At 48.1% G+C, this 27,613-nt stretch overlaps 1 protein-coding gene across 2 annotated transcripts; it reads right to left on the reverse strand.

Annotated features, from left to right (window-relative positions):
- Positions 1-3,615: 3,615 nt before the first annotated feature.
- On the reverse strand, positions 3,616-27,613 carry CRY2 (cryptochrome circadian regulator 2). 2 transcript variants are annotated; one of them, XM_064145623.1, is made up of 12 exons: positions 27,224-27,613; positions 24,322-24,430; positions 20,817-20,959; positions 13,736-13,920; positions 12,351-12,439; positions 11,165-11,305; positions 9,547-9,858; positions 8,332-8,483; positions 7,224-7,426; positions 6,701-6,790; positions 6,058-6,199; positions 3,616-5,587 (listed from the first exon to the last, which is right to left on the reverse strand). In XM_064145623.1, the coding sequence occupies exons 1-11, from the start codon at positions 27,418-27,420 to the stop codon at positions 6,060-6,062; spliced, it is 1,761 nt and encodes a 586-aa protein (XP_064001693.1). In that variant the 5' UTR covers positions 27,421-27,613; the 3' UTR covers positions 3,616-5,587; positions 6,058-6,059. The 2 variants fall into 2 exon arrangements, with proteins under 2 accessions (XP_064001693.1, XP_064001698.1); XM_064145628.1 differs by lacking the exon at positions 3,616-5,587 and adding an exon at positions 6,502-6,567 and having other exon boundaries at positions 6,110-6,199.

A 27,613-nucleotide genomic window follows, 5' to 3' on the forward strand; every position in this document is an offset into this window, starting at 1 on the left:
TCCCGCGGACCCCGGCGGCAGCTACCGGACAGATGTGGCCGCAGCTGGAGGCGACAACCCGCACCCCTTCCCTAGCCCGCGCCCTGGGAAACGCCGGCCCCGGCGGGGCAGATGTGTCCGCAGCTGGAGTCCCCTCCTCCAGCTGTGTCCGCAGCTGGAGACAGCAGCACCAGAGCCACCGGTGCAGGGGGTGGCCGGAGGTGTCCTGCCCGGGATTCAGCCCCTCAGGCCCAAGAGAGCAGACGACATGCCAGGCAAGGGGCTGGGCACACCCGGGCCCTTGCTAGGGTCTCCTCGGCAGCGGGTACCTGCCTGGGGGCAGCAGGAGCAGCAGCGAAAAACATGCTGCTCCTTCCCACCCATGACAGGTTGGCAGCACCTGGCTGTCAACAGGTCTGGCAGCCCCAGAACAAGCCTTGTCCCCCGGGAAGCTTGCCAGGGCTGCAAGCACCGCAAGTGGAATCTGCAAACCAGCTTACACACACGTTCTGCAGGAACGAGGGGGTGGAAATTGCATCCTGAGGGCGCAGGTGTCTCCCGGCAGCAGGCAGACCCATTCTTGCATCCAGCTGTGCCACAGGGAGCACCGCATCTTGGGTGAGCATTACTCGCTGCCACCCTTCCCCACCAGCCCCAGGAAGGGGTTTCTGTGCCCTGCCTCTCTCCCCTCCCTGCTTTGCAAGACATTTCAGACAATCATGCAGGTTGTGCTGCACACCAAAATGGACCTCAGTAAGTTTAGGTCTCAAGGCCACTTCCATACTGGAACCGGAGAACGTTTTGTATTCTCTGCCTGCCCTCTGTGCTCCCTGTTACTGCCTGTGGTAGTCCTGAATGGGGTGGGTGGCAGTGCTTCGGCCGCTCAAGCTAAGATACAGCAGGTCTCATCAGCGTTTCTTAAACCACAGAGCTGGCTGTCATTGAGGCAATGGTATTAGTGCTTGGCCAAGACCCAGGACGTCAGCTGCTCCTCCAGAGAAGAGCAAGCAGAGCCCTTCGAGGCACACAGCCCTGCTCTCTCTTGGGAGTCTTGGTTTCCTGCCAGACAGACTCAAAAGAGATGTTATGCCTGGGCCAGTGTGGAAACAAGCACATGCACACACACAGGTCACTTCACACAGGTAGCCTCAGGGCAGTCTTCTGAAGGGGCTGAGGTGTCCTCTCCATGCTACAGAGACACGGATTGAACTGTCTTACATGCAGGACATGACAGATTCACCAGCATCCATTTGGGGACTAGGGGAGCTTTGGCACAGCTCCATCTCAAAGCATAAGCCCCAGCCACCCAAATATGACTCCTCTGAAGCATGGCTCTTGTTTGACCCTTGACCTAGGGCAGGAGAGGCTGCCCTCTCCTGAAGCCCCACCATCAGCAGCACCACCACTATCAGCAGCAGCACCACCATCAGCAGCACATCTCTCTTGCTTTCTGCTGGGATGCCTTGCACTGAGTGTGGTCAAGCCTGACTCAGGCCAGCCTTTGGCCTTCCTGGCTGTACTGCTGTGTGTCACATCTATCTCCTTACATGCACGGTAGAGCCCATGGACTCCGGAGAGGGCACCTACATCTCCGGCAAGAGACCATACTTCTGTCCTAGACAGTGTCTGCTCACAAGGCAGCTGCTGTCTTTTTACTTTCAAATTGCCCAATTTGCCATCAGGTTAGCTTCAGAGCAACTGTTCTCAGCCTTAAGTTAAACCTGAGCAAAGGTTATGTGTCAAGAGAGGTTTCCCTGCTCCTCTCCCCCAGCTGAGCCACTTGATCTCCCCTTAAATGCATCTGTGATACCAGACTAGGGCTCTGCTTTCTTTTCATCATTCATCCTGCTCTTTTCTTCTCTGCCTCAATAGCCTTCTCTTCACATCCAGATGTGTTTTCTAACAGAAGAGGTACGGTGGAAGGAATCTCCCCATCCACCAGCACATGGAGCAGGCAATCAGCAAGAAATCCAAGGTTAGCCAGTTTCTATCCTCAGCCATATCACTGTCATTTCTTTGACAGGGAGAGCAGATGTTCTGCCCAGCACAGAGGAGCCTCAGACACGACCTCTCCAGCTTTAATTTACATTATTACACTCCTGGGTAGAGAAGGCTGGGCTGAGTTTGCTGTCATCCTGGCTCTCCATCTTCTAAGGCACTGGCTGATATTCTTAAAAGGTTTTTGTCACGTACAAGCCACTTCAAGCACTGAAGTGTTACTGCCTCAAGCTCACAAGGTCCTTGCCAGAGACAAGAAAGCAACCCACCAATAGCATGAACCTCAGTTAACCAATGCACCATATGTGCCCTTGTAGACCAGACATGCCCTTTTGTATCCCCAGCAGCCCAAATTGCTTCTTCAAAAGCTGCCTTTTACATCCCAAACTTGCTGAGGATTAGGCTTCCAATTCCAAATGCTTCTATACACAAAATATGTTATAAGTGCCTTGGATTTCTTGGATTAGTTGCAATAACACTTAGCTGGTGGGTGGACTGGTGGTGTCTGAATATACTTCAGTGAAGACTCCAGCAACTTCTGTTCTAGATCAGCCTCACTGCCAAACCCAGACAAGGAATGCTATGGCTCCTTGTGATTCCTAAAGTCCTACTGCTTACTACACAAATAAAGTACCTCATGGAACTCTCCAAATGTAGAAAAAATAGGTTCCAGTAACTGGGTCTACACAGGAGCACTGAGGATGGCATAACAGAAGCAGAGCCTTACTCCATATCCTAGCTAGTTACTAGGCTGTTAAGTGACGGTGTGATTAGTATCAGTTCATGGCTTAGCTGGAGAGCTGCAAGAGAAAAGGCTCATTCACTAACAGGAGACTGAACACCATTCGTGGCTCTGTAGAACTTCCCTGCCTCAGTGCCCACCCTGGGAACCATCCTGAAAGCCCCTGCTCTCAAAGCCTCAAAGCCCAACTGCTCTCTCTTCCCAGGCAAAGCTCACCCTGTACCTCCTTGGAGGATGCCTCTATCAGGTCAGGTATTGCCACCCAGCCCCTAGACCCAGAATTCTAAGTAATTACCCCAAAAGAGACACCCGTTTCATGATGCTGCTTCTACTGCAACCTCCATGAAACAAAGATGGCATCTTCACTTCTGGATATTGATGGCTTTTTCTTTCCCCATGAACTGGCTAGGCCTTTTTGAACTTAAACTGTTAAGTACCCACAGCTAAGGAAGAGCTTACCACAAAAACTTGAGGGAGGCACAGCTTTCTTCAATCTGCCATCTCACAGTTTAATCCAACATGCCCAATCCTAACCATCACATGAACAGCAATCATCCCTCACTCATTGTCACACAGCTTGATACACCTCCATTTGCTTCAACTGGGAAAAGACATGAAGGGATGAATCCCAGACTCCTGAAGAGGTTTCCTGAAGGAACTTTAGCCCTTTTGTTTGACTGGCCTTGTGTTTCTCTTTGTTCTACCACCCAAACTACAGCTCTTCCAGGTGCCACCATCCACATCATGGCTGCTGATATTTCTTCTTCACACACAAAGCCTTCTGAGAGATCACTTAGGAGAGATTTTGCTTTCCTTCCCTTTGGCTTCTTCCCCAAAAATGGATCCAGCCCAAATAATGCCACTTACCAAACAAAATAATTTGGATGACAGCAAGAGAGGGTTAAAGACATTTATAAAAAAAAAGAAAACAAATATGTACAGACCATTGTCTAGCATGAAACTTCCCAAATGACAAGGTCACAACTCCTGTAACCTAGGCGTACAAAGTGCATCTCTTTCCCCTTTCTTCTCTCTGCAGCAGAAGATGTGGGAGGGGTGTGTCTCATTTATACTTTCTACCCTCGAAACGGTGGGACTGAAGGAGACAAAACCTATTGAGGACTGGGTTATCCACCAGGCAGACTCTACAAATACCAGCTCAGAAGTAAGGGCAAGAAAAAAGTGACTCTTGTTTCCTTGGTCAGTCTGCCCAGTGGATTCCCTTGGGAACAAGAATCTAGGGGCAATGCCCTAGGGAGACAAGCAGGAAGGGAAGGTTATTTGGCTACTCAATAAATTAATTTACAGACTCAGTTCAACCACTTCAGTCTTCCCCAAATACATTTGAGTCAGTTTCTATTGCCAGCTTCACTGCTCTCAAACATGGGCTCCAAAACTGAGTCTGATTATTCCAGTCAGAGTGGGAGACAACTCTTTGTGCTCCCCAAGCTGTTAGTTGCATAAGCTCACACATAGCCACACACTATCTGTGCCAGGCAGGAATGAAAGGTTTTGGACAGCAAATGAAAACAGTGCCAACAGCAACCCATCGCACAGGATTAGCTACTCTGAATCTAAGCCCTCTTCAAAACAGGCAAAAAAGAGGCTTTCCTACCCTCCCTTGCCCTCTTAGGCGGGAAGGCAAGCAGGGGCTCTGCGCCAGCACCGTATTGAAATGACACATAACAGGAACAGGCCAAGAAGGGTATGGTTAAGAGCCAGGGAAAGCTACACGATCGCCCTGTTGGACTACAAAGCACCAGTGTGAATGCAAATGGCAGGAAGGAGCAGTGGGCAGGGTGTGCAGTATGGGGGTAGGCTGTGTGGAAACTCCAAACACAGATGCCAGTACAGGAAAAGAGCAAACATCCAAACTGAATGGACAACAGAATGAGCCCGAGGAAGCCTCACTTCAAGGAGCTGATAAGTAGTACAACCCTGTCAGTATGAGGCACTCCACAGGCTACACACCAGACACTGGTCACTCCATCTGTCAGAGCTCTCACTTGAGGAAGGGAATGCTATAGAGTGCAGGGTCCAGATGTAGTTCTCTTGCTATTTGGACTGGCAAGCTTCTGGGAGACTGCTTAACTCATATCAAGGCATGGTCTTACTCTCTGAAGAATTCCTCTTCTCAGAGTCCCTCCCTCACAAAGTCAAACTGTCCCAAAGCTGCCTGTTGCAGGCAACTGCACTATGGCTCACCTTGCAGCAGCGATTCCTCTGCAGGGTAAGTTTTAAGTGCCTTTAAAGTGTACAGACAGTTTGTATCTCTTTGTTCTTGTGCTACAATTCTCCTTTATTTTGTTTCCATCCCTCATAAGTACCTCCTTACTCAGAAAGCCTAAAGAAAGAAACACTGAGATTTTCCTGTCCTCTTGTAGGACGGGTACTCTATGTTTGATATTGTAGCAGCTTCCTTCTCAACCCCTACAACAATCTGAAGCAATCAGCACACCTCGCTGCCTGGCACTAGTAGTGAGAAAGAACCTATGCTATTTGAGATGCACAGATGCTGCTCCCTACATCAATGCACCAAGTCAGCGTGCATTGCGCCACTGTCAGAGAAGAAGGGTACACCTGGGAGTGAATAAGTTGGGAGAAGGCTCTTGCCCCCTTAAATGTGGGCAGATAGGGGCATGGCTGAGAAGAAACATCTTTGTCTCGTCGGAGACCAGAAAGCCAAACATTTCCCAGCACAAGCGATGCGGTGCCCGCTTGTGGCAGCTACCGGAATTACACATTAACATGAGACCCCAGATTTTCTGTTGCGGATCACAGTTCCAGTTCCTCTGCGACAGCAGTCCCTCCTCCTTTGGTCACCTCCTCAGCACTCTCACTCTTCACTTGCAAGGTGCTCGTCACTGGCTGCAGGAGAAAGCAAAAGAGAGAATTTGCCTTGACCTCCCCCTCATACTGAAAAGTTGGCAGAACATGCAACTAGCTCCTTTCCTCCCGAGATTTGGAGCAAATCAGGCAGACGACTGAACCTGCTTGCTCCCCTCCTCCAGCCTGTATCCTCACCACATCGGCCAATTTGGCCTCTGTGGAAGGAGCAGCAGCCTCACCGAAGCAAACTCAGGAACAGCTATGCTCTGCGATTGCTCTATCAACAGGTACACTGCTCTCTGCTGGACAACCTGTTAACAGCTTGTCAAGCGAAAGCAAAGCGACCAGAAGGCAGACCATTGCCAGGTTAGAGCTATGAAATTAAGCTCGGATCCACCGCCACAAGCAAATCCATTTTGTTCATTAAAATACAGGTTGAGAGTCAGAGCAAGCTTTGCTAGCCGCCAGAACACGGTCGCTCAAGTCAGAGGACAGCAGGGACTACTCACAATCATAGACTCTTGCCAGGCACCTCTGCAGCAGGGAGACCTGTCACTTTGGGGCGCTTGTATAGCTCTTCTGTGCACAGCTCCTCTGCTCCCTCGTGCTTGCGCTTTGGAGACGCCTGGTCTGCTTGTGACAGCCTCATTGCTGCAGGGGAAGAGGAGTTACTGCCTTTAGATCTCATAAGTACACCTTTAGCTTAACCTGCTAGAGAGCTAGCTGAGAGATGGAAGAACATGCAGTGCACAAGCACAGAGAGATGTTGCCACAGCCTCCTTGAAAACTTCAGAAAAAACTTTGTCAGAAGTGAAGTAATTAAGTCTCCCAGAAAAACCACAAAAGTATTCTCTGGCAGAGGATAGCTTAATGACAACTGATGAGCCCTACAGTGATCTGCACTTCTCCCTGAAGTGGCTGCCTATGATCCCATACAGGCAATAAAAACTCACTTTAATGAGCTCCTATTCTTCAGCCCTTTCAGGAATGAAGGCTCACTGGGGACTTCTGAAGAAAGCCTAAAGGAAGGAGAATGGGATCTCTGTTTTTCTAGCTACACATCCTCCTCTTATTAGAAAAGGAAAAGAAAAAGAAGCAGCCTCTAATTTGGAAAGAAACTGTGTCAGAAGCACACAAATTGCTCCAGCTCACCTGTACTGGTGCTGCAGCCCTGCCCTGAAGCTGAGTCTGTAACTGGGCCACTGAGATCTTCCACACATGAAGGGACTGATGCCAGTAAGCCTACAGAAAGGCAAGATGATCATAGTTAAGAAACAAAAAACACCAGGAGGAAGAATCTTTTCACATGGAAACACCTTAGTGATCACTAACCAGCAGATCTCCACCCCAAAGGACAAGTACACAGTTGCACTCACCCAGTGTGTCTGGACACAGACACTGATGTAGCAGTGTATTTAGGACATTCTGCCTTGGATCTTTCCTCCAAAGAGAACGGTGGCATATGGGTGGTGTTAAGCCACCAGCAACTCTTATCAAACTTGACTCTTAGCTATGCAAGAGCTCAATAGAAACCAATCAAGCAGCTTTAGCAGAGACTACTTCTCTGTGCAAGGACTGGGCATATAGAAGTGCTATCTGTTTTAAATGGTGTCCCCTTCTCCTGCCCCTTTGACTGCTGTTAAAGACACAATCTGCTGCAGTCGCGGGTACTTACAGAGGCCCCGATAGCGTGACAGCTGCTGGTAGATCTGCTTCATGCGTTCGATGTTCAGCCGGCTGGTCTCCGCATGGTTCACCATGGGCTTGGGGTAGTCCACCCCAATGATGCACTTGGCTGCCTTCTGCACAGACTCTGGGGCATTCCATGGTTCATAGATATAGCGTGAGGGGAAACCCTTCAGTTTGGGCAGATACCTCCTGCAGCACAAGAAAAGAGAAGCACAAACACCACTTAGAACCACCATTTCAGTTAGAAAAGACCTCTAAGATAGGTTGGACTGAAGATCTTGGAGGTCTCTTCCAACCTGGTTGATTCTGTGATCATCAAGTCCAACCATCAACCTAACACCACCATGGCCATTAAACCACGTCCCAAAGTGACCTGTCTACACATTTCTCGAATGCCTCCAGAACAGTGACTCCACCACCTCCCTGGGCAGCCTGTCCCAATGCCTGACCACTCTTGCAGAAAAGAAATGTCTCCTAACATCCAGCCTAAACCTCCCCCAGCACAGTTTCAGGCCATTGCCTCTTGTCTTACTACCTGACACTAGAGAGAAGAGACCAACTCCCATCTCACTACAATCTCCTTTCAAGTAGTTAAAGTGAGCAATGATGTCTGCAGTCAGCCTCCTCTTCTCAAGACTGAAGACCCTCAGCTCCCTCAGCTGTTTCTTGTAATACCTGTTCTAGACCCTTCAACAGCTTTGTTGCCCTTCTCTGGATACACTCCAGCACCTCAGTGTCTTTTTTGTAGTGAGGCCTCAAACTGAACACAGTATTTGAGATGCAGCGTCACTAGTGCTGAGCACAGGGGCACAATCACTTCCCTACTCCTGCTGGCCAAACTGTTTTTGAGACAGGTCAGGATGCTGTTGGGCTTCTTGGCCACCCGAGCACGCTGCTGGCTCCTGTTCAGACAGCTGTCAACCAACACCCCCAGGTCCTTTCCCAGCCGGCAGATTTTCAGCCACTTTGTCCTAAGGCTGTAGTGTTGCATGGGATTGTTGTGACCCAAATGCAGGACCTGGCACTTGGCTTAAAGTGCAGCAATGCAGCATTCAGGTGGAGCAGGACAGAAGCTTCAGTCTTACAACACTTACTTAACATAGTCACCGCTGGGGTCTGTGCGACGTCCGAAGCCCACGGGGCAGTAACAGTGGAAGAACTGCTGGAAGAACGCACTGCACGAAAGCCACATCCAGCTGCCTGCATTTACACTGAAGTCTGCATCCAGCAACAGCTCATCAAACACCTGCAGCAATTGGAGGAGAAGGCAGTGAGAACTTCCCTAGGTGAAACTTTGAGGCAGGAGGACCCAAGGTGCTATTTCAAATGACAGGCACCAAGCTGCAAGAGGAGCTCCTAGGGGCTAGAGCAGCAGCAAAGAAGCAATCTGCTAGCTGCAGCCAGTTGGCTGGTCAATAGATCTCACTTCCTGGTGCTTTCACATAGGGAGGCACAGGCTGTTCATACTGATAAGTGCTGGCTTATCTCTCATGCAGCTACACACTAAATCACTACCTAGTGCTGCAGCAAGCCTTGGGTATTGATCCTAACCTGGGAGGCATAACAAGTGCAAAGCACCAACCATGGGAAACAGGCAGATGCTGCACAGAAGAACAAGCACCACAGCAAGAAGGAAGGCCTCAGATCACACTGCCACCGAGCAGCAGACAGGTTCCAGCAGCAGCTGGCTCACACCCGTGCAGACCCTGTGCTTTCAGCACCTGACCCTGTGACGCACTCTCAGCTATTCTCTGCTTTGTCACAGCTCTGTCACAAGATGCCCCTGCCCCACTTTTTGCGTAGGGCAGTGTGTACGCTGGATAGCTTCAAGCTGTTTGTCCCTTCAGGTGGCCCAAGAGGAGGGGCTTTTACCTCTTTCCTTGAGATTCTAGACTCAGATTTCACAGTCATGGAGCGCTCCCTGACCGGCACGGAGATGGATTACACAATGAGGAAAAAGCACCAGTTATGAAGTGACATTGAACTTGAAAGAAAACAGATGGACTGAGAAAACTTCTACCAAAAAATACGATAAAGCCCCCAAACCCCCAGTCCTTATTTACCAGTGGGCTCCACTAACCTTTAGTTATGGTTACTGGAAACTCCTGGTATTGTCAGGGCCTTACAGCAGAAGGCAGAAAGAAGTCGGGCTGTGGCAGGCCAAGAGCCTGCTAGCAAATCCTCTCTTCCATGCATTTTTACCACGTGAAGCAAAAGCCATACCTGTGCGCCCATCCTTGCAGCGAGTGCCAGGGAGACTTTGTTTTTTCTTATGGCCTCCTGCAGGCCTCTGGAAATGCCAGACTCACCCTGACTCCTGACTCCCAGCTGATCCAGAGGTCGCCCCTGGTCAGGAAGCAGGCCACCGCATGCCTGGCCAGATGGTGGATCCACCCTTCCTGTCTCAGCTGGGTCATGATTGCATCTATCCATGGGAAGCCTGTCTTGCCCTCTGCCCACTTGGCCAAGGCTTCAGGGTTCCTGTCCCAGGGGATTTGGATGCAGATGGGGTTCCCCTCCATACGGTCAAACTTCGGGTTGTTTGTGGCTGCTGTGTAGAAAAACTCCCGCCACAGAAGCTGTCCATACAGAGAGAGGGGGGGTGTGCTGTTCCGCTTCACCTGTAGGGAAGGGCAGAGGGTATTCACAAGCAAGAGAGGGCTGGCTTCATTAAGCTGAGCTGTAGGCCACCCAACTATGCATTTATACACCATTCCCAAGCTGGTTACTGACAACTGCCAGAAAGGAGCTCAGTTCCAGGTCATCCCTTGGTCCAGCCTATAAACTAACACCACGACATCAGCTAAACCATACCACCAAGTGCCACATCCAATCCTTTCTTAAGGACATCCAGGGATGGTGACTCCACCACCTCACCAAGCAGTCCATTCAGTGTCTAATCACTCTGTCTGTGAAAAAGTGCTTCCTACTATCCAACCTAAACTTTTTCTGGCACAGCTTCAGACCACACCCTCTTGTCCTGTCACTAGTTGCCCAGGAGAAGAGCCTGACTCCTATTTGACTGCAACTTCCCTTCAGGTAGTTGTAGAGAGTGATAAGGTTCCCCCTGAGTCTCCTTCTCTTCCAGGATGAACATGCCCAGCTCCCTCAGCCTCTCCTCATTAGACTTCCCCTCCAGTCCCTTCCCCAGTCTCGTGGCTCTCCTCTGGACCTGCTCCAGCACCTCAATATCCTTCTTGAATTGAGAAGCCCAGAACTGCATTTAGTTCTTGAGGTGAGGCCTCACCAGTGCCAAGTACAGGGGCAGAATTACATCCCTAGTGCTGCTGGCCATTAGTCCAGCTGGAAGTTAGTGTTCCAACTGTCAGTAAACTGAACAAGAACTCAAACAACCTAAGAGCCAAAAGCTGTACAGGGCTCATGACACAAGAGTCCAGGCAGATCAGCAGACTTAAGGTTCTGCTCCACCACACAGGAGAATCACTTCTCCTCACCCAAAAGCCTCTTCTGTAGAGCAGCAACAAGCTTATCCCAACAGTCAGCAACTTTTGCAACAATTCTGGCATGCTGCCTGGGAACCAGCACTGTACTCTCTAGCACAGAATCATAGAATTAACCAAGTTGGAAAAGACCTTCAAGACCACTGAATCCAACCTATCACCTAACACCTTTTAATTAACTGAACCACGGCACCAAGTGCCACATCCAGGCTCCTTTTAAACACCTCCAGGGATGGTGACTCCACCACCTGCACTGGCCCATTCCAGTGGCAATCACTCCTTCTGTGAAGAACTTCCTAACGTCCAGCCTAAACCTGCCCTGGCACAGCTTGAGACTGTATCTTGTTCTGTCACTGGTTGCCTGGGAGAAGAGACCAACCCCCACTTGGATATAGCCTCCTTTCTCTTAGTTGTAGAGAGCAATGCTCAAACCCCAGCCTGCTCCCTGATGACCCTTGTGTCTTACCTTCTTATACAGCTCCCAGAGGCGATAGTAAAACAAACGGCAGGACAAGCAGCCAAATCGCAGGTAGGGACTGAGTCCTGTAGGGCTGGCCAGCAACGAATTGGCATTCATCCTTGGTCTTTCATAGTTTGCAACCCATGCCTAGACACATTCAGGAAAGATGAGCCAAAAACCCCTCCAAACTTGCTGGGCACTGCTAAGGGCATAGCTCTGTGCAGCTGCTAAGGCCTCTTGGGTCTGACAGCAGAGTTTCTTCTATTCGCTTCCAGACAGCGCTAGGAGGGACCTCCAGTGGACAGTTCTTACCCTCACACCCCAATTCAAGAAATGCAAACTGTTTGCCTAAGGATTTAAACCACTCATTCATTTAGGCCAAGAGAAGGATTAATTTTGCTTTGCGTGCAGGAGCTGATAGCCCTGAGAGCTCCTACAGGCACATGCTGATGTCACTGTTTATGCCCAGGTATTTCACACACTGAACAAAGAATGTGGGGAAATGGACACCTTTTTGTGGAGTATTACACTGACAGTTTACTCCCTCTTCAGTGCAAGAATTTATGCTTTGATCTCTGCAACTGCACTGAGCCATCCAGCATTAAAAAAAAATACAAGCTGTTTAAAGTTGAGTCATGCCTCTGCAGTAGGGTTACCTTCCACAGCTTTGAAGCTGTTTGCCTTGTGCACTGTAATGAAGAAGAAATGCCTCAAAGAAAAAAGTGGGTATTTCAGCAAGGGCCTCAAGGAATGCCAGCCAGTGAGATAACACTAACCTGCTGATATGGCAGGGGAAGGCATTCTTTTTGTGAGCATGAACTCACACCAATACCTCAGCTAAAGAAAGAACAAGATGGTGTGTGCAGCATGCATCAAGGACTGAGAAACTTACAGGAGAGTTTCCAAGTGTGTACTCCTCTAAAGGAAAATGAGGGGCAGAAACAAAGGAAAGAAACAGCTGCACAATTAACATATAGCTCTGTTTCTTTGCATCTGAGGATGTCCAGGAGCTCCTGGCTCCAACACAGCCCAAGATCACAGGAATACTTCAGCAACACCAAATGACCCTTCCAGAAATTGAAAGCTGTGACCATGGCTAGAAAAAGCAGGGAAACAGAGCAATGGTCAATGCTCAACATTTTTTGCCTGGAGCCACAGCCTGCAGGAACTGCCACTTTATTTTGGGGGTTACCTTTCTTTCCAAGTGTTTATCCAGCCGTGCCAAGGCTTCTGTCTCTCCACCTTGCCACACTGCAGGGGCAAGACCATCCGTAGGAAAGCCTAAGGGAAAGAACTCTGTAAGATATAAAGCCATGCCTAGACAAAGGGTAGAGATGGAAGTAAACATTAATAACAGCAAGACACTAACTGCAGTTGCCTAACATGGCTTATTTGCTGCTCTGGCCCTTCTACAGCAGATAAATCATGTGGGACATGAGGAGAGTACGCTCCACATTGCATACAAAAGCCTCTCCTACAATGCTTCAGGCAGCTTTCTGGGGACTTTCCCCACTGCTCACCTGCCAGCACTGCCTGTGTTATCAGCACTAACCACAGAGCTCTGCTCCAAAGACTAGAGCAGCTGGCAAAGAAGTATATGTTGCACAGCTCTACCTTATAAAATACTTTGCCATGGACACCAGCAGCCTGCAAGAAAGCTTGGCTGCTCCTGGTGAGGCTCCTATTCTACTGAACACTGGATTAGTTCTGAAGCACTGGTGCAAAACAGGAAGCAGAAACATCATTCCCCTGCACTGCTCTGGGCTGGCAGAGGAGCCTCCCCTGGCAGCAGACAGAGCAATGTAAGTTTGGAGGCAGTCTCATATTAGGCCAGACATTAAAGAAAGCAGATCCAGCTAGGATCCCTTAGGATATTCCTGTTCTGAAGCCCCTCACTTTTACAAGACTGACGAAACTCTGCCTGAAGGTACAAGTGATACTTTGTAAAGTTGGTATGGAGCCTCTGGTCACACATAGGCACTATTTTGCATTACTCCTGCCTTTCCTTGCACTTAGATTAATTTCCCTGATGCAGACCTTGCATTCCCCATGCCTCGACTCTCTAATTAACCTCCTTCTCAAAGAAAAATACAGGACCAAAAGGCATAGAGAGATGAGTGAAAGAAGCTTCTGTAGTACTTTTTACCTTGATAAGCTCTCAAATGGGTGCTGGTTTACAACAACCAAATGAAATGAGCTAAGCTTGGTACACAATCAGTTTACCTCTTCAGGTCTGTTACACAACATAACCAAGACAGCAGTAGAAGGAAAGCAGCTGGCAAGAACATGAGAGACTGATGCAGTGGTTACATGCTCAGTACAGCAAAGCACATTAGGACAGATGCAGAGCGTTCCAGAGGAGTGCTGAAGGGGATGCAGTGCATCAACAGTAGTGCAAGAGACAGCAGTCTGCTTTCACAAGGTCTAGTACTTGCTGAAAACATGAGGCTCCTTCTATGGCTAGGGGCAACCAGACCGTATGAGAACACTCTGGCACATGGCACACACCAGCCATCAGAAACAGTTTCACTAGATACATTTCAGGAGTTAACTCCTGCCTTCACTCTTGACACATACCCAGCTCTTCCAGGGATGGGACACCATATACATCATCATGGTTCTCCTGGATGTCCACTTTACATGTCTCCATCTGTTGGCTTATTACAGTGCTCACTGGCTTCTTTGGGAGCTCCATACGGCTAATGATGGCCTGGAAGCGCTTGTAGGTGAGGGGTGGCTTGTGGCCATTCAGCTCAATTATTCTGAGGACAAAATAAGCAAGGTGAAACAGCACAGCCAGACCACCACAGGCAAAAAGAATACGACAGCCAAACTGCACCCTGCTGTCTCTGCTCAGTATAACCTCTCACTTTGGATACAGAAATCCTTATCGATTTAGCTTCCACTTCATCCCTCAAAGAGCTACTAAAAAAACAAATGAAAATTCTCAAAACACACCAGAAAACAAAACTAATTCATCTCCACGGGAAAAAGAGAAACAGCTCCAGATGAATCAGGCTTAGCATTGCATTCCTTTCCCAAAGGTCCTCAGCCCTGTATAAAATCACTATCTTGCTCCCCCTCTGTCTCCACAAGATAGCAAATCCCAGACCTGAGCCTGCTCCCCTCACATCCTGAGATACCCTAACCTGGTCCTGACCTTATTTTCTCCCTCTGACACAAAAAGTCCCAGCCTGTTCAGTAGAGGAGGCATAAGACAAATCCCCCTTTTCGTCATTCCTCTCTCTCCCGTGATCAGAGAAATCCCCATGCTCCCTCATGCCATAAGGTCTCAAGGAGGCCTGCCTCATGCTATTCACCTGTATCAGACCACACTACAGACAAGGCAGCCACGGCTCCCCATTCCCCTACTCTCCTGAGCATCCACAGCCTGCCAGGGCCATTCAGTCTTATTTTTCCAGGTCCCGAGAGCTTAGAGAAAGGCCCTGGGCACAGTAAACTCTCCCAGGGAGAAAGTTGCCTGCATGGAGAATAAGGAGTTAACAGCATAGCAGGCAGCAACCGGATCGTCGGCATTACATAAAGCGAAGGCAGCCGAGCCCAGGGCGCACACAGGAGCCGCAGCCCAGCGGCCTTCTCCACCCCTCAGTCAACAGCTTATGCAAGGGGCCGGGCTTGCAGCCGAGCGCTCCCGCGGCCGCCATGTGCCTTCCCTCCCCCCGGAGCCGCACGTGTAGCGAGGCGGAGCGACACGGCCGCGGCGCCCCCGGCCCGGCCCGGCCTCACGTGTGCTCCGCGCCGCCCGGCCACGGGGCGGCACCGCCGGCCGCCCCCGCACCGGCCGCTCCCGCACCGGCCGCCCCCGCACCGGCCGCCGGGCGGCTGCCGAGGTTGTGAAGGGTGCAGCCGCCAGCAGTTGCCGCTGGGTGGACCCGCCGCGGGAAAAGGGCAGTGGGGCCGGCCACAGAGTGCTGGGCACCGCACGTTTTCGGTGCCTGGCTAGAAGCGTGGGCACAGAACTCTCTGCCACCCCTCCACGCTGGTGCCCTGAGGGGACCAGGATCCTTACAGGCAACACAGCCTGCCCTCCCACTGAGCATCTCCTCTGCTTTCAGGCCTGCACTTTGGGACAGCTATCCCTGTGCACCATCACAGAGCAGGCAGAGATCACCACCTCTTACGAATACTGCCCACCAGCGACTTCTCTGCCTTCTGTTCTGAGCACTGGGACCCCCATACAAGCCTGACCAGAGATGCTCAGAAAAGGAGCACTGCTACTGGAACTGAAGCCAGGCATTTCCTGGTAACAGCAATCCAGAAAGGATCACTGTTTCCAGAGCCATTCTGAGCCTGGCAGGGAAAACGTGACAAGGCTGCACCGCGCTCACCCCGAGCTGCCCTCCCCGGGGGCAGGGAAGACACTTCTGAACATCGATTTCTTTTTTCGGTCCTCTTCCACAGCGCTGCTGAGGCTGCAGCTCAATCTGAGACCCCACACCAGTAAGCCACAGCCCAGATCTTCTGTGAACAGACAGTACCTGGAGCAAATCGCTGTGACTTGCAAGCAGATGCCAGGGGCTGCATTTGACATCCTCAAGGACATGACTACGAGTGAAGTTACCTAGTGCAGCTCCTAAACAGACAGTTGTGGGATCTGGGGCACAAATCCTTCTAGTAAGAGACAGGACTAAGACAAGCTGCACATTTCACAGCACCTGACACTTGCATTATGCAATAATAAGAGATGAGCTTTTCACAATATCACCACAAAAAGGAGCACCAAGTATTGGGCATTGTACAACACTGGATATTACACCCTGCACACTGGGTACTGTTCAGCCTTCTGCACAGAGATGTGTATAGAATGTCCCCAAAGAAGAAGTCCTTTCCCTCCTCCTAATGCCCTTTATGAAGCAGAACAAAGAGGGGAAGAATCACTGCCATACAACATCTGACCTTTCTGGTGTTGGTGAGCACACAGGAAAATGGCTGTGCTGCCAGACCAGCAATGCATTGCCCAGCACCAGCTGACAGAAGTACCTTGATATCAGAAGTTCTGAGGGTCTTGTTGCATGTTAGTAATACAGGCAGTCACACTTTACATCAAGAAAACAGGCAACCAAAACCTGAAGGCAGTTCTGGTGCTGCTGAGATTATAAAGTATCCTACAGTCAGTCACCTGTGACAGCAGAGTGCCTGCAGACTTCAGATGCACACCCTCACAAGGTGTCAGCTTCTGACTCACATCTCCACAGCAGTGCCCCAGCGGGATGGCTACTGGGCGAGGGAAAGCTGCTTGCCTCAAAAACTTGACATCTCAGCTTGCGTGCAAACGATGGCCTGGTTCTGGCAAGGGACTGAATGTGCTCCCCCCTGCTTCCTTGTGCGAGGAAGAGCTGGCTGCCAGCACTCTGCAAGCAGGCTGCTCAGCAACGCACCCCACCACCAATTCACACAGACCAGTTGGCTACTTGCCAGCTTACGCAATTGCTCCGATCCGAATCCTCCCTCAAGAGAGCTTGTGTTGGGCTACGTAACACGAGAGACATTTCTACAGACTCAGAGGAGATGGAGAGATGACCAAGAGATGCTGCACACAACAGACGCTGGACAAACAATTCAGCTGCCACAGGACCACACACATGAGCAAATGAAAGATAAAATGACTTGATGGCAGATGAAAGATGAAGAAGGAGCTTGATGACAGGCTGAGTATCAGCACAGGGGGGAAAAAAATGCAACACTTGATACGACAGCACCATGCAAAACAGATAAGGATAACAAGATCTGGCAGGCAGAAGTCTGACTTAACCTTCTTGGATAAAAATAAACCATTTTTCTGGCATAGTGTAATGGTGAACTGCAGAACCACCAAGGTATGCCACGCTTCCCCAGTACTTGGTTCCTTTAAGTTAGTATGTGCTCCTACTGAAACACATTTAGTTATCATTTCAGCCATAGGCTGGAAGGTTTGAAGTAAAGCTGCTCCTGATGCATGCTACAAACATACAAGCTCACCATGTTCTTTCCTGACTTAAACCACTCCTGCATAACCCAGATTTGCCTTGGATTATGGAAACCACAATGATGAGCAAAAAGACTACAGAAAGTTTGGATCCTAAGGAGGAGAAAACAGGCAGATCCAGAGAAGAGACAAAACAATTTGTCAGCTGGAAGTTGTCAGACAGCATAATTGTCAAGTAAAGGCTTTGAGCAGGCTAAGCTGATACCCAAGAGATTACCTTTCCTACAATCTGAACATCGCTAATCTTAACTGGGAGCTCCTCAATTTTCTCAGGAGTGTTTTTCAGCACTGAGGTTGATTTTCTAAAGCTCGCTCCTTGTTTGGGGAGGGGGGAGGCAAAAGATGCTCTGATAATCACACAGCTAAGTTGGCAGTGCCAACAAGGAGCATATTGTAATCTTCCTTCTGGGTAGAACTGGTCACATTAACTGAACAGGCTCTTTGAGAATGTTTAAAGGGAGTTGGTGAAAGTGGTACTGGCAATACACTGCAGGGGACGAGAGAAGGACTGCTGGAATAATTTGTGTAGAAGTGAAAGATCAGTCTAAATTGTTTAAAACCAAGCCTGACAATCTTGTCAGAAACATGATTAAAGAAAGATGAGAAGTAGGATGCTACCACCAGGTTACTAATTATGTAAGAGAAACCACAGAGTGGGCAGAGGGACAACACATACCAGGAGTCAAAAGACTGGCTAACAGGGCTGGAGGGAAATACACTGAGAGAGGCTTCCAGGAGAAACACTGTATTAGAACTGTATTACCACCTGCCGAGAAATCTCAGAAATGCCAAGAACCAGGAAATGTCAGAGTAACTGGAGCCGTCAGCTGCCTCCACACAGACTGGGTAGCTGTCACAGCCTGCTGCTTGCCAAAAACCAATTTTCTAGCTGCCATAAATAACTGCTCCATGGAATAATTAATCAAGATCCCACAAGGAAAGGCAATTCATGATTCGGTCTTAGGCAGTGCTGAGTTATGGCTGAAAATGTTAGTTATCACTTGCCTACCCTATGACTTCAGCACGTATCAATTTAACATCTTCCCGGGACCAACAATACCCATAATGGCTTTTATTTTAAGGAAAGAAAGGCACAAAAATAAGGAAGCATGCTAAACAAAAAGAACAACCTGAGACACAAAACCCTGACAGGCAACACAGAGATGATGTGAAGATTATGGTGGTGGTGGGGAAATTTTCAACCACTGCACATAAACCATCAAAAAATATTTCAGAAGAGTCAAAAGAGTCAAAACAGTTAAGGAAGAGCAAAGATAATAGAAGGCAAAATCCTTCAGGAAAACAGAGGCCAAATAGAGATAGAACCCCTCCCACCCCAGACTTTGGCAGGTTAAATTACAAACCACGAAAACAGCCTCCTTGCACCTCCCAGCCCAAATCAAATGTTGAGAAGTCTTTAAAAACAACATAAAAATGTATTGGGTAGTAAAAAGTATAAAATAAAGTAAATCCCTTTGCAGACGTTCCAGGATATTTATAGGGCCAAGAGGTGATCAAGTCACTAAAAAAAAAACTAGCCCAAAAATCCACAGACTCTTAACAGCACAGCAAAAACCCTTGTTTTATACCTGTGTTCACTGTGGAGGTATCTGGACAGGTCTCACCTCTGAATCTTTTTAAAGAAATCTATCCTTGGATGTCACAGACTGGAAGGTCAGGAAGAAATGTCACAAAACAAAGCTATGCTGGAACAGCAACAGCTTGACAGGACCAGTGAGCATTCACCCAGGAGTTCTAAAAGGACATCAAAGAAACACCCAAACTAATAGCTGCTGCATGTAATGCTTGCCTTAAAACCATCTGCATACTATGAGGGGAAAAGGGCAAATAGTACTCCAGATGTAAAAAGCCTTTCAAGGGCATCAGAGGGATGACAGAATAGAGTCTGATACTTGCATTAGGCAGAAGGATAGAAAATAGTAATGGAATCAGTGCATGCTGGAGTATATGCAGTACGCTGCAGGCTTAATTTAGCCTCACTAAAGAGAAGTTGTGCCTCAAAATCTATTAGTGACATTTGGTGCCAGAACAGGGGAGATTTATTTCATATACTCTACCTGGATTTCAGAAACCATCTGACTAGACCCCTCACTGAAAACTTTTAAAGAAACCATGATAAATTGGGATAAAAGAAAAGGTCTCTGCAGACAGAAAAATCTTTAGAGATACAGGACTCAGTTTTTCCAGCGGGAGGAGAGATCCTACACAGAGCTGAGGTAGGGCTTGTGCTGCTAAAAATTATTCATAAAATATCTGAGAAGAGGAAAAAAAAAGCAGGATGATTAAGTTCACTGATGCAATAAGCTGTCTTGGATAGCTAAAGATGAAAGGCAACTTTACAATTTCCCTACACACCACAAGGCCAGCTGACAAAAATATCAAATGAAATGCAGTGTTGGTCATGTTGATTTCATAGCCATGCATATGGAGAAACTTCTACTTATATAGTAGCAGCCTCTTGAATAGCTATGACCATTCTGGAAGGAAGCCCTGAGACACCAGTTTAGCATTCAGCAGTGTTCAAAAAAGGCAAAAGGAATGCTAGTAACTGTTAGGAGAAGACAGGAAAGACTACAGCACTACAAATATCCATGCTGCTCATGCATTTTGAACACATTTTCACCACTGCTCTCTATCTCTAGAGACACCTAGAAGTATAAAGAAGGGTGATAAAACTTAAGAGAGATATGGAATTGATTCTACCTGGAAACTGATGTAAACCAGGATCCTCCACTTAGGAAGACAAAGATGACACAAGGAAGGATGTGAGGGGCACCAGCATTGAAGGGGTGAGAATGTAATAAGCATTCATGGTCTCTTCTAATGCAAAAATGAGAAAGCAGCATCTGCTCACCAGACAAGTTCAAGAAGAATCCCCTTCACTCCAAAGGCAAACGTTTCCACACATCATATGCTAACTGCAAAGTTCCTTCTCATAGGTAATTATAGATGCCAAAGATTTATAGGAGGAAATTTACATTCAGCATTACTGGCACAACCCAACCAAACTAAAAGAAAAGAAAGGGCAGCAAGCAACTTGTAAGAATAGCACTGAAACACGGATGAAAGTCAGGCAAGCACACCTTAAGAGTCTTCGCTGAAAGACTGTCTCCACTGTTTAAGAATCATACACGTACTTGGAGATTATACCTAAATATGTAAAACTCAACATAAATCAAACACATAACAAAGACAAAGCATTCAGTTAAGTTAGCCCCAATCTACCTGTTCTACTTCTTCCAGCTGTTCTGGCACATCCATCAGTTAAAAGCCCTGCCTTGATAACCTGTTTAACGGCTCAACCACCTTTATTGCAATGAGGCAAAGAAAGCAGTCCATGCAGTGAGGATGTGCTCAAGAAGAGCAATCAATAGGACACAGCTGAGCAATTCAAATGGCTGTCAACGACAGAGTTTAATAAGCTTGAGGCAACACCTTTCTTTCTGTAGGTTCATGTCACTGTTGGCACTTTGACGCACTCTAATCAAAACTGTGACCACGCAGAGTAATCCTCTTGACCCCTTCTGGGCTCAAATGGGATCACAGCAACCAACACATAGCGATCAGCATCACAGGGGAGACCAAAGGCCTTCCAGACACGACAATCCCAGCCTAGCCCAGGCAGCACCTCTGCCCTTGGTCTCTCCTTACCTGTCCAGGTCATAGAGGGTGTGGGAATTCTCTATCACCACCTCCACACCAGCCTCTTTGGCCAGTTTGACGATAGCTGCATCTCTCTCCTTACCAAAGGGCTCCGAGTCGTATTCAAAGGTGAGACGAGTGACTCCCCATTCCTGCAAAAACACAACACACATGGCTGTCAAACACAAGACTTTCTAACCAGCACAATTACAAACCAAGGTTTCAGAACTCCTAGCAGTGCTGAGCCCTGGAAACTTAGAGAGAGTTCCTGTGAGGAACAGCAGGTTAGAGTGGAGATAATCAAACAATCACCAGTGATATCAACTCTAGCAAACACCACATCTTTATGCAAATGCCAAATGTCAGGTTTCAAACACATGAGAGGAGATTTGAGTTCTTCTCTATTAATATCCTTAGGTTACAGCTCAGTCCTCAAGGCTAACAACACCTTGCTTTGTTGCACATGGTGTCCAAATGTAACCCTGCCATCCTCTTCCAGCTTTTCAGAGAACTCTTTCAATACGAATTCTGCTCAAAACTCTATTTTTACATCAAGACTATCATTAAGTAAAACTAATACACTCTCCACTTTTTCCAATGTCTTTTTTAAGCCATCACATAATAGAGAACCAATGTCCAACCCAAGCAGCAAAAAAACGTGGTAATAGGAAATGCAGCACAAAGGATGGCAACCGAGTGAACCTTCTGGTCAGCACAGTAGAGTGTGATGCTGCAGTGCAGATTTAAATTGAAGTCCTGCTTCTGAGGAGTTATTTTACCCTACTATAGTCATGCACCTATTCTGTGTCTTCACACCTTTAATAGATCCTTCACAGATTACATGGAATAGGCCTTATAAAATAGCATTCAGCCTCTACCAGGCTTTTCAGAGCAGAATTTGCTCTCAGACTATGGCCTAGTTTTCTTCAGAAAGCCAATCTTATGAGAAGAGGTTTAATGGTTTCCACAGCGACCCTCCTGAGACATCCATCAAGCAGAGCAGCAGCCCACAGATTTGTTTAGCAAACACTTTAGTCAAACACTGCCAGAAATCTATAGAGTCACTTAAAAACTCCCTCGCACAACTAAGATACGAACCACATTCTCCAAGTAAGACAGTCTGAGTCACCTCTATGTAGAGAGGATACTCTTTTCCACCGCAGAATCAGAAATGAAGGTCAAAGAACTGATGCAATTACTTCACCAAAGGCCATTAAAAAATAATACCAGAGACTGGGAAGGGAATTTAGAAGCAGAAAACTCCTTTCTTTTCTGAATTTTCAGATTTGATTCTGAAATTAATACTGGAAAGGACAAAGAACTGGAACAGTTATGTACCACTGAATGTGCATTTCTGAGCAGCCCTCCATTCCTTTTCCAAACTAAGAACATGACAGCATCCACAATTCAGAGCAGAGGTCAGTCAGACATGTTCCAGGCCCTGTCCTGCTCCTATGTGATTTAAGAGCTTCATTTATTTCTTTTGTAAGGCAGTATCAGCTGGAAGGCTTGGAAAAGGTGGCTTTGGTCTTGAAGAAACATACCTTGAAACAAAAGAATGGAATGAAAAAAACTATTTAAGGCTAACAGAGATTTTAGTAAGAGCACTAAATTTCTAATTCAGGTATTTCCTACAGTTTTGAGAAGCCAACTGTATGTGCCACAGTATCACATGGGAAGCAGAGCAGAACCAACCAGAAAACAGTTAAGTTGTGTGACAGTAGTCATGACTAACTTGTTTCTTAGTATCTAGCCTACAGCAAAGGAAAACTGTAGGGGGGAAAAACCCACCCCAACGGAACTGTGAACAAATGACATGCTTTTCTTTGATAGAAGTAAAATTACAGATGCTTGTTCAGAGAAAGGGAGACACAAAAACCTCAGCTAAAGGTTTACGCAGAGTGACCAAGCACACTTCTCCTCATGGTGCTCATGTATAATAGTGTCTTCGCTCAGCTACTGGCAGCAAGAGCAGGAATTACATTAGGTCATTATCACATATGACATAATTCTGTTCTCCACAACAGCTGAGAGCAAGGCATGTGCTGCTGCTAATGCACTGCTCAGTGCAGCAGCTCTGGAGAGGCCTGGGTTCCCATGAAAGCCATACATTTACCATGTGATAGTCTAAATCCCTCCCCACATTCTTCTCAGCTCTGCTACATCACATTTTAAGATATCTATCAACTCATCTGTCTGAGCAAAAACCAGGTCTGGCTGATTCCACAACCAGCTTTTCAAACCTCAGACTCTGCCAAGTACTTTTTGTTGTTTGACCAATGTGAGCATTTTTCTCCAACAGAGTTTTAATTATCCTGTGAACACCCTGAACTAAAATAAGAAGGGCGTGAACTAGCTGCAACTTATTTGCAGATTGAAAGATAAAAATAACCCAGTCTCTGAAAAGGCTAAAAGCAGCACACAGTTTGTGTCACATGTTAAGATGCAAAAGCCAAAATAATATCAGTGTCCCTCATAGTCCACTTCCCCACCCTAGCACTGTCTCTCCATCTGAAAATATGCATCAGAATCATTTACAGCAGGAGGGAGTAGAGTCAAGTTTACCTCTCCTTCTCAGCAGCTGGTCTATAGTAGGCTTTGGGAACATAAGTTCTGTTGACCATATATAAGGTACTCTCCACATGACAAACCCAACTCAAAAGGCTACTCTGACCCATGTTTTCTTTCCTTTAGCTCTGTCACTCCAGCAAGCACACTGTTAAAAATCTTCCAAGACAACAGAAAATACAAGCTTAGAGCAGGACTGAGAAGAATGATATTGCTTGAGGAACCCTGACATTCAAGGAGATGCTCTTGCCAGCTCTGCTTCTTTCATAGTCTGCAGCACTGACAAAATCACTTTGGAAATGTATCCCACTAATCCATCACCGACCACTGAGGTCACTGCATGTCCCACCATCCTAAATAGTCCATCAGCAGGAAGCTTGGACCCAAGCTGTATTCTGCTGCTGGGCTGGCTGACCTGCAGCCTTGAGCAGAAGAAGAAAAGGAAAATCAGCTAACACAAAAGCGTCTGGCTTTTGAAATTTTAACACAAAGCCCTATTTGCCATGCACACAAAGACCAATATGCTTTTCCAGATGACTGTCAAGGTGTAGGGACATAGCAGTCTTTTCAAGTAACAGCTGCAGGAAGAAAATGGACAGTAAGGAGGAAGTTCTCAACACACAGGACTGAGTGTATCACAGTGCAACTCTGTGAAATGTGACTTAGACAAACAAAGGCAAACACCACCATCCAAAAAGAGAACCGCAGTCACCTTGGTACTAGGTTACACCCTACTATTAAATTTCTTTGCAAGTATGAGTTCTGGCTCCCAAACTGTTCCTTACAGGTAGCAGGTTGTTAGCTCTAATTGAAGAGGAGAGTTTGTTATTGATGAGAAATAAACAAAAGTCGAGGGGACCTCGGACTAGCAAACCAGTAATAAGTACAAGGACAGCAGCAGGATATCAGTTTTTCTACACTATGCTACAGAAAATTCTTCTCTTACCTTAAAGAGCCTTGGGAAGACATCTGTTGGCTGCCCTCGCACAACAAACAAGCGAGAGTTGAGTTTCCTTAAACTGTTGTCCAGATCTTCTAGAGACTGCAGCAAAAATCTGCAGAGAAGAAACAACAGCAGTTAGTGTCAATCAGTTCAATGTAGCTAAAAGACAATCAGGGAGAATTTACATGGAACTCTGGCAAACCTGCATCACCAAATCAAACTAAAAATCGGTACAAGAAACAAAACAAGAATTCATAATCATGTCTGATCTGTCTACCAATGGCTATGAGAGTGCAGCACCAGGAGTATGTGTTCTTGTCCAGATGCAAGGTTTCCAGGATTTTCTTCTTCCTGCAACCTCCTTCCCCTGTTCTCTCTCAGATCTGGTAGGACACCCCCCCCAACCTGCCGTTCTCTCCAGATTACTATATGCAAAAAAGCATAACCTTCTAATTCCCTACAGTATATTCTTTCACAGGTTCTGAGATAGGAAAGATTTTGCATGTAGAAAGATGCTGATATACTACTTCAAAGAAAGGAATGAATTACTACAAGAACCTTGCAAGTTTTACAGTTCTGGCTACAAATAGGCAACGTCACAGCAAAGAAACTCCTAGATCACCAGCAGCACGAGACTGAGCACCCAGTTCTCCCAAGGCAAGAATTATCTGTACTTAGGAGAGCTGCAAATAGAACTGCAATTTATCTTCCACCTTCAAGACACAGACAAGAGCATGCAATGACATTTACCTATTTTTTCCCACCCCCAGAGCTGTAAACCACATTTAAGTGCTTTTTTGTATGTAATGGTGTGTCTTACTGATCGCCCACTATGCTATAAAACAGCATCGTTGCTTTTCCCATTCACATCGTAACCCCACCTCCTCTTGTCTACCTCCGCAGAGACACCAGGTTGAAAACTTTCATCTCTGTGGCAGCACATGGCACTGCCGGCAACCTTACAACGCTTTGTGAGTGAACCTGCCAACCTCTGCCTCGCCCTCATTCCTACGTGCCCACTCTGCAGCGTGACCTACAAGACACGAGAATCTGCATCGGCTCCCTTAAGACCACACACAGATGATGAAGGCTAAGCTACTGGTGCCCTGCAAAGTTGGTGGTACTTCCTCTCTGCTCAGCTGCACTGCCCACAGTGTGAATCACAAGCTTTGAAAAAGATCCCTCTGTGCTTCCTGAGGGAGAAAGGGACTCCAGGTTCATGGAAAGAAAGCCTCAGTATTACAGTACAGAAGACCCGGAACCAGATCTGGGTAATCTAAGTAGACCATTCCCCTACTCCCAACTCACTTTTCATTCATTAAATAGGAGCATCAACTTTGTAAAGAGTCATAAAAAAGAATCAAAGGTTAGTCCTATGGGGCTCACGTAGGCTGTGCAATTAACCGACACAGGATTTCCAGCATGGATACATTTCTGCCAGCCAGGTAAAACACAAACTTTTGCTTTTGGAACACAGAATTCTGAATAAAAGTAATTCCATTGAGAAAAAAAAAAGCAAAACACAGCCAAGATTCCTAATGGGAACTAATGGAACTTCGGTAAATAGAAGCAACTCACTAATACACTTTTGCCTACCAGCCAGCCAGCAGTAGACACACACCTCCAGGAAAATAGTATTTTTTGACATTTCAACTGCTCATATATTCCATGACTACAAAACAAGTAAAACCTCTACCTACTTCCCTCTCTCCGCAATGCTGGTGGAAACAAACAAGGATTAAATGGATCAGGAATGAAATCTTTTGGGGACACTGCTTTGGTTCTTGCAAATGAGGGCTGTTAGCAACAACAGCTTTTGGGGCTGCTGCTGCCTGTAGAAAGCCTACTCTGTGGAAAGATCACTTCAGTCTCCGGAGATACTGAGCTGTAACAGAATCCACACTTTTCCGCGGTTTGTGCAGCGTGGTCATCTCTTCACATTCACGATTTTTAAGCCATCCTCCGCTGTGGATACTAGAAACGCTCGGGAAATGAGCCACAGGAGCCCCTTGCAGCAAGATGAAGCTGAGGCAGGCAGCGGCGGCGGCAACCCCTTACACTAGAGCTGCCGAGCACAGCGCCACGTGACGTTTGGAGGCGCTCCGGAGGGGTTTTCAGCCTGGCCTCCGTCCTACCTACTGCCCACGATGGGTGCTGTGAGGGCAGCGGAAAAGCCGCTCTGCCTGTGTGCCGGGGAGGCTCGCCGAGGGGAATCCCTGCCTGGACTGGGCTTCCAAATGCTGAGGCAGCTGAGACTTGACACGACAAGGTTATGTAATGTCAGTAGCTACTGGTACGTAAGGTCTCGCTCTCTGTACAGATATGACTCATGGCATACATTTTTTCACTTGTAGATAGTGGAAAAGCCCAAACAGTTTCATCTCTACCCTCCTAGGGGCGGCCAAGGTGTACCTCCACCACCATTTGAGGGATGGGAGGACGGCAGACTGTGCCCATGCCCACGCACCCTCAGCAGCCAAAGGGCAGAGGGAGGGCGTGGTGCAGTCGTGCAGCTCTGGGGACTCTGCGCTTCTCTAAAGGCCGGGAAACGCTAAACGTCCGCCGGCTTATAAGCAGAAAGTCTAATGACATTACATAAAGCTGAAGCCACCCTCCCTCACAGTCTGACAACACCGCCATGAAACCCGTGGCGAGGCCAGCCGGACAAGGCAACCTGCCTTCTGCACGGCGCAGACCGGGAGAAGCAATACGTGGACCGGGCCGAACACGGCAACATGTGTCGCTTCCGCTGCCGCCGCGGCCTGGCGGCGCCTAAAAACACTCCGACTGCTGCGAGAGTCCTCCCCACTGCCGGGCCCGCCGCTCCTACCCACACCCGCCGCCTCCCGCCTCCAAATGACCCACCGGCGGCCAGAGGGCCCGGCGCCTCCTCAGCCCAACTCACCGCCAGCGGTTGATGCCCACGGCGGAGGAAGCGGCGAACCAGGGATCTAGGATATAGATGCAACGGAGGGACGCGGCGTCCCGCAGCGCTTCCTGTAGCGCCGGGTTGTCGTGGAGTCGCAGGCCACGGCGAAACCAATGCACCGAGCGGCAAACGGTCGGGCCTGGATGCCCGGAGCCCGCGGCGGCCGCCGCCATCGCCGCCGCCAACTGCAGCCGCGGCCCCCGCGCTCGTCCCACCCCGCCGCAATGACTGGCGCACGTGGCTCCTGCCAATCATCGTGGCGCAGCCAATCATCACAGAGGGGGAAGAATGTGGGCGGCGGCGGGGCGGACCTCTAAAAGGCTCTCTGCCGCCCTCCAGCGGCGGACTTCTTAAGGGCCCTCCGCT

The sequence above is a fragment of the Pogoniulus pusillus genome, chromosome 1 (genome assembly GCF_015220805.1).
Source record: "Pogoniulus pusillus isolate bPogPus1 chromosome 1, bPogPus1.pri, whole genome shotgun sequence".
In the NCBI taxonomy this organism is placed as follows: domain Eukaryota; kingdom Metazoa; phylum Chordata; class Aves; order Piciformes; family Lybiidae; genus Pogoniulus; species Pogoniulus pusillus.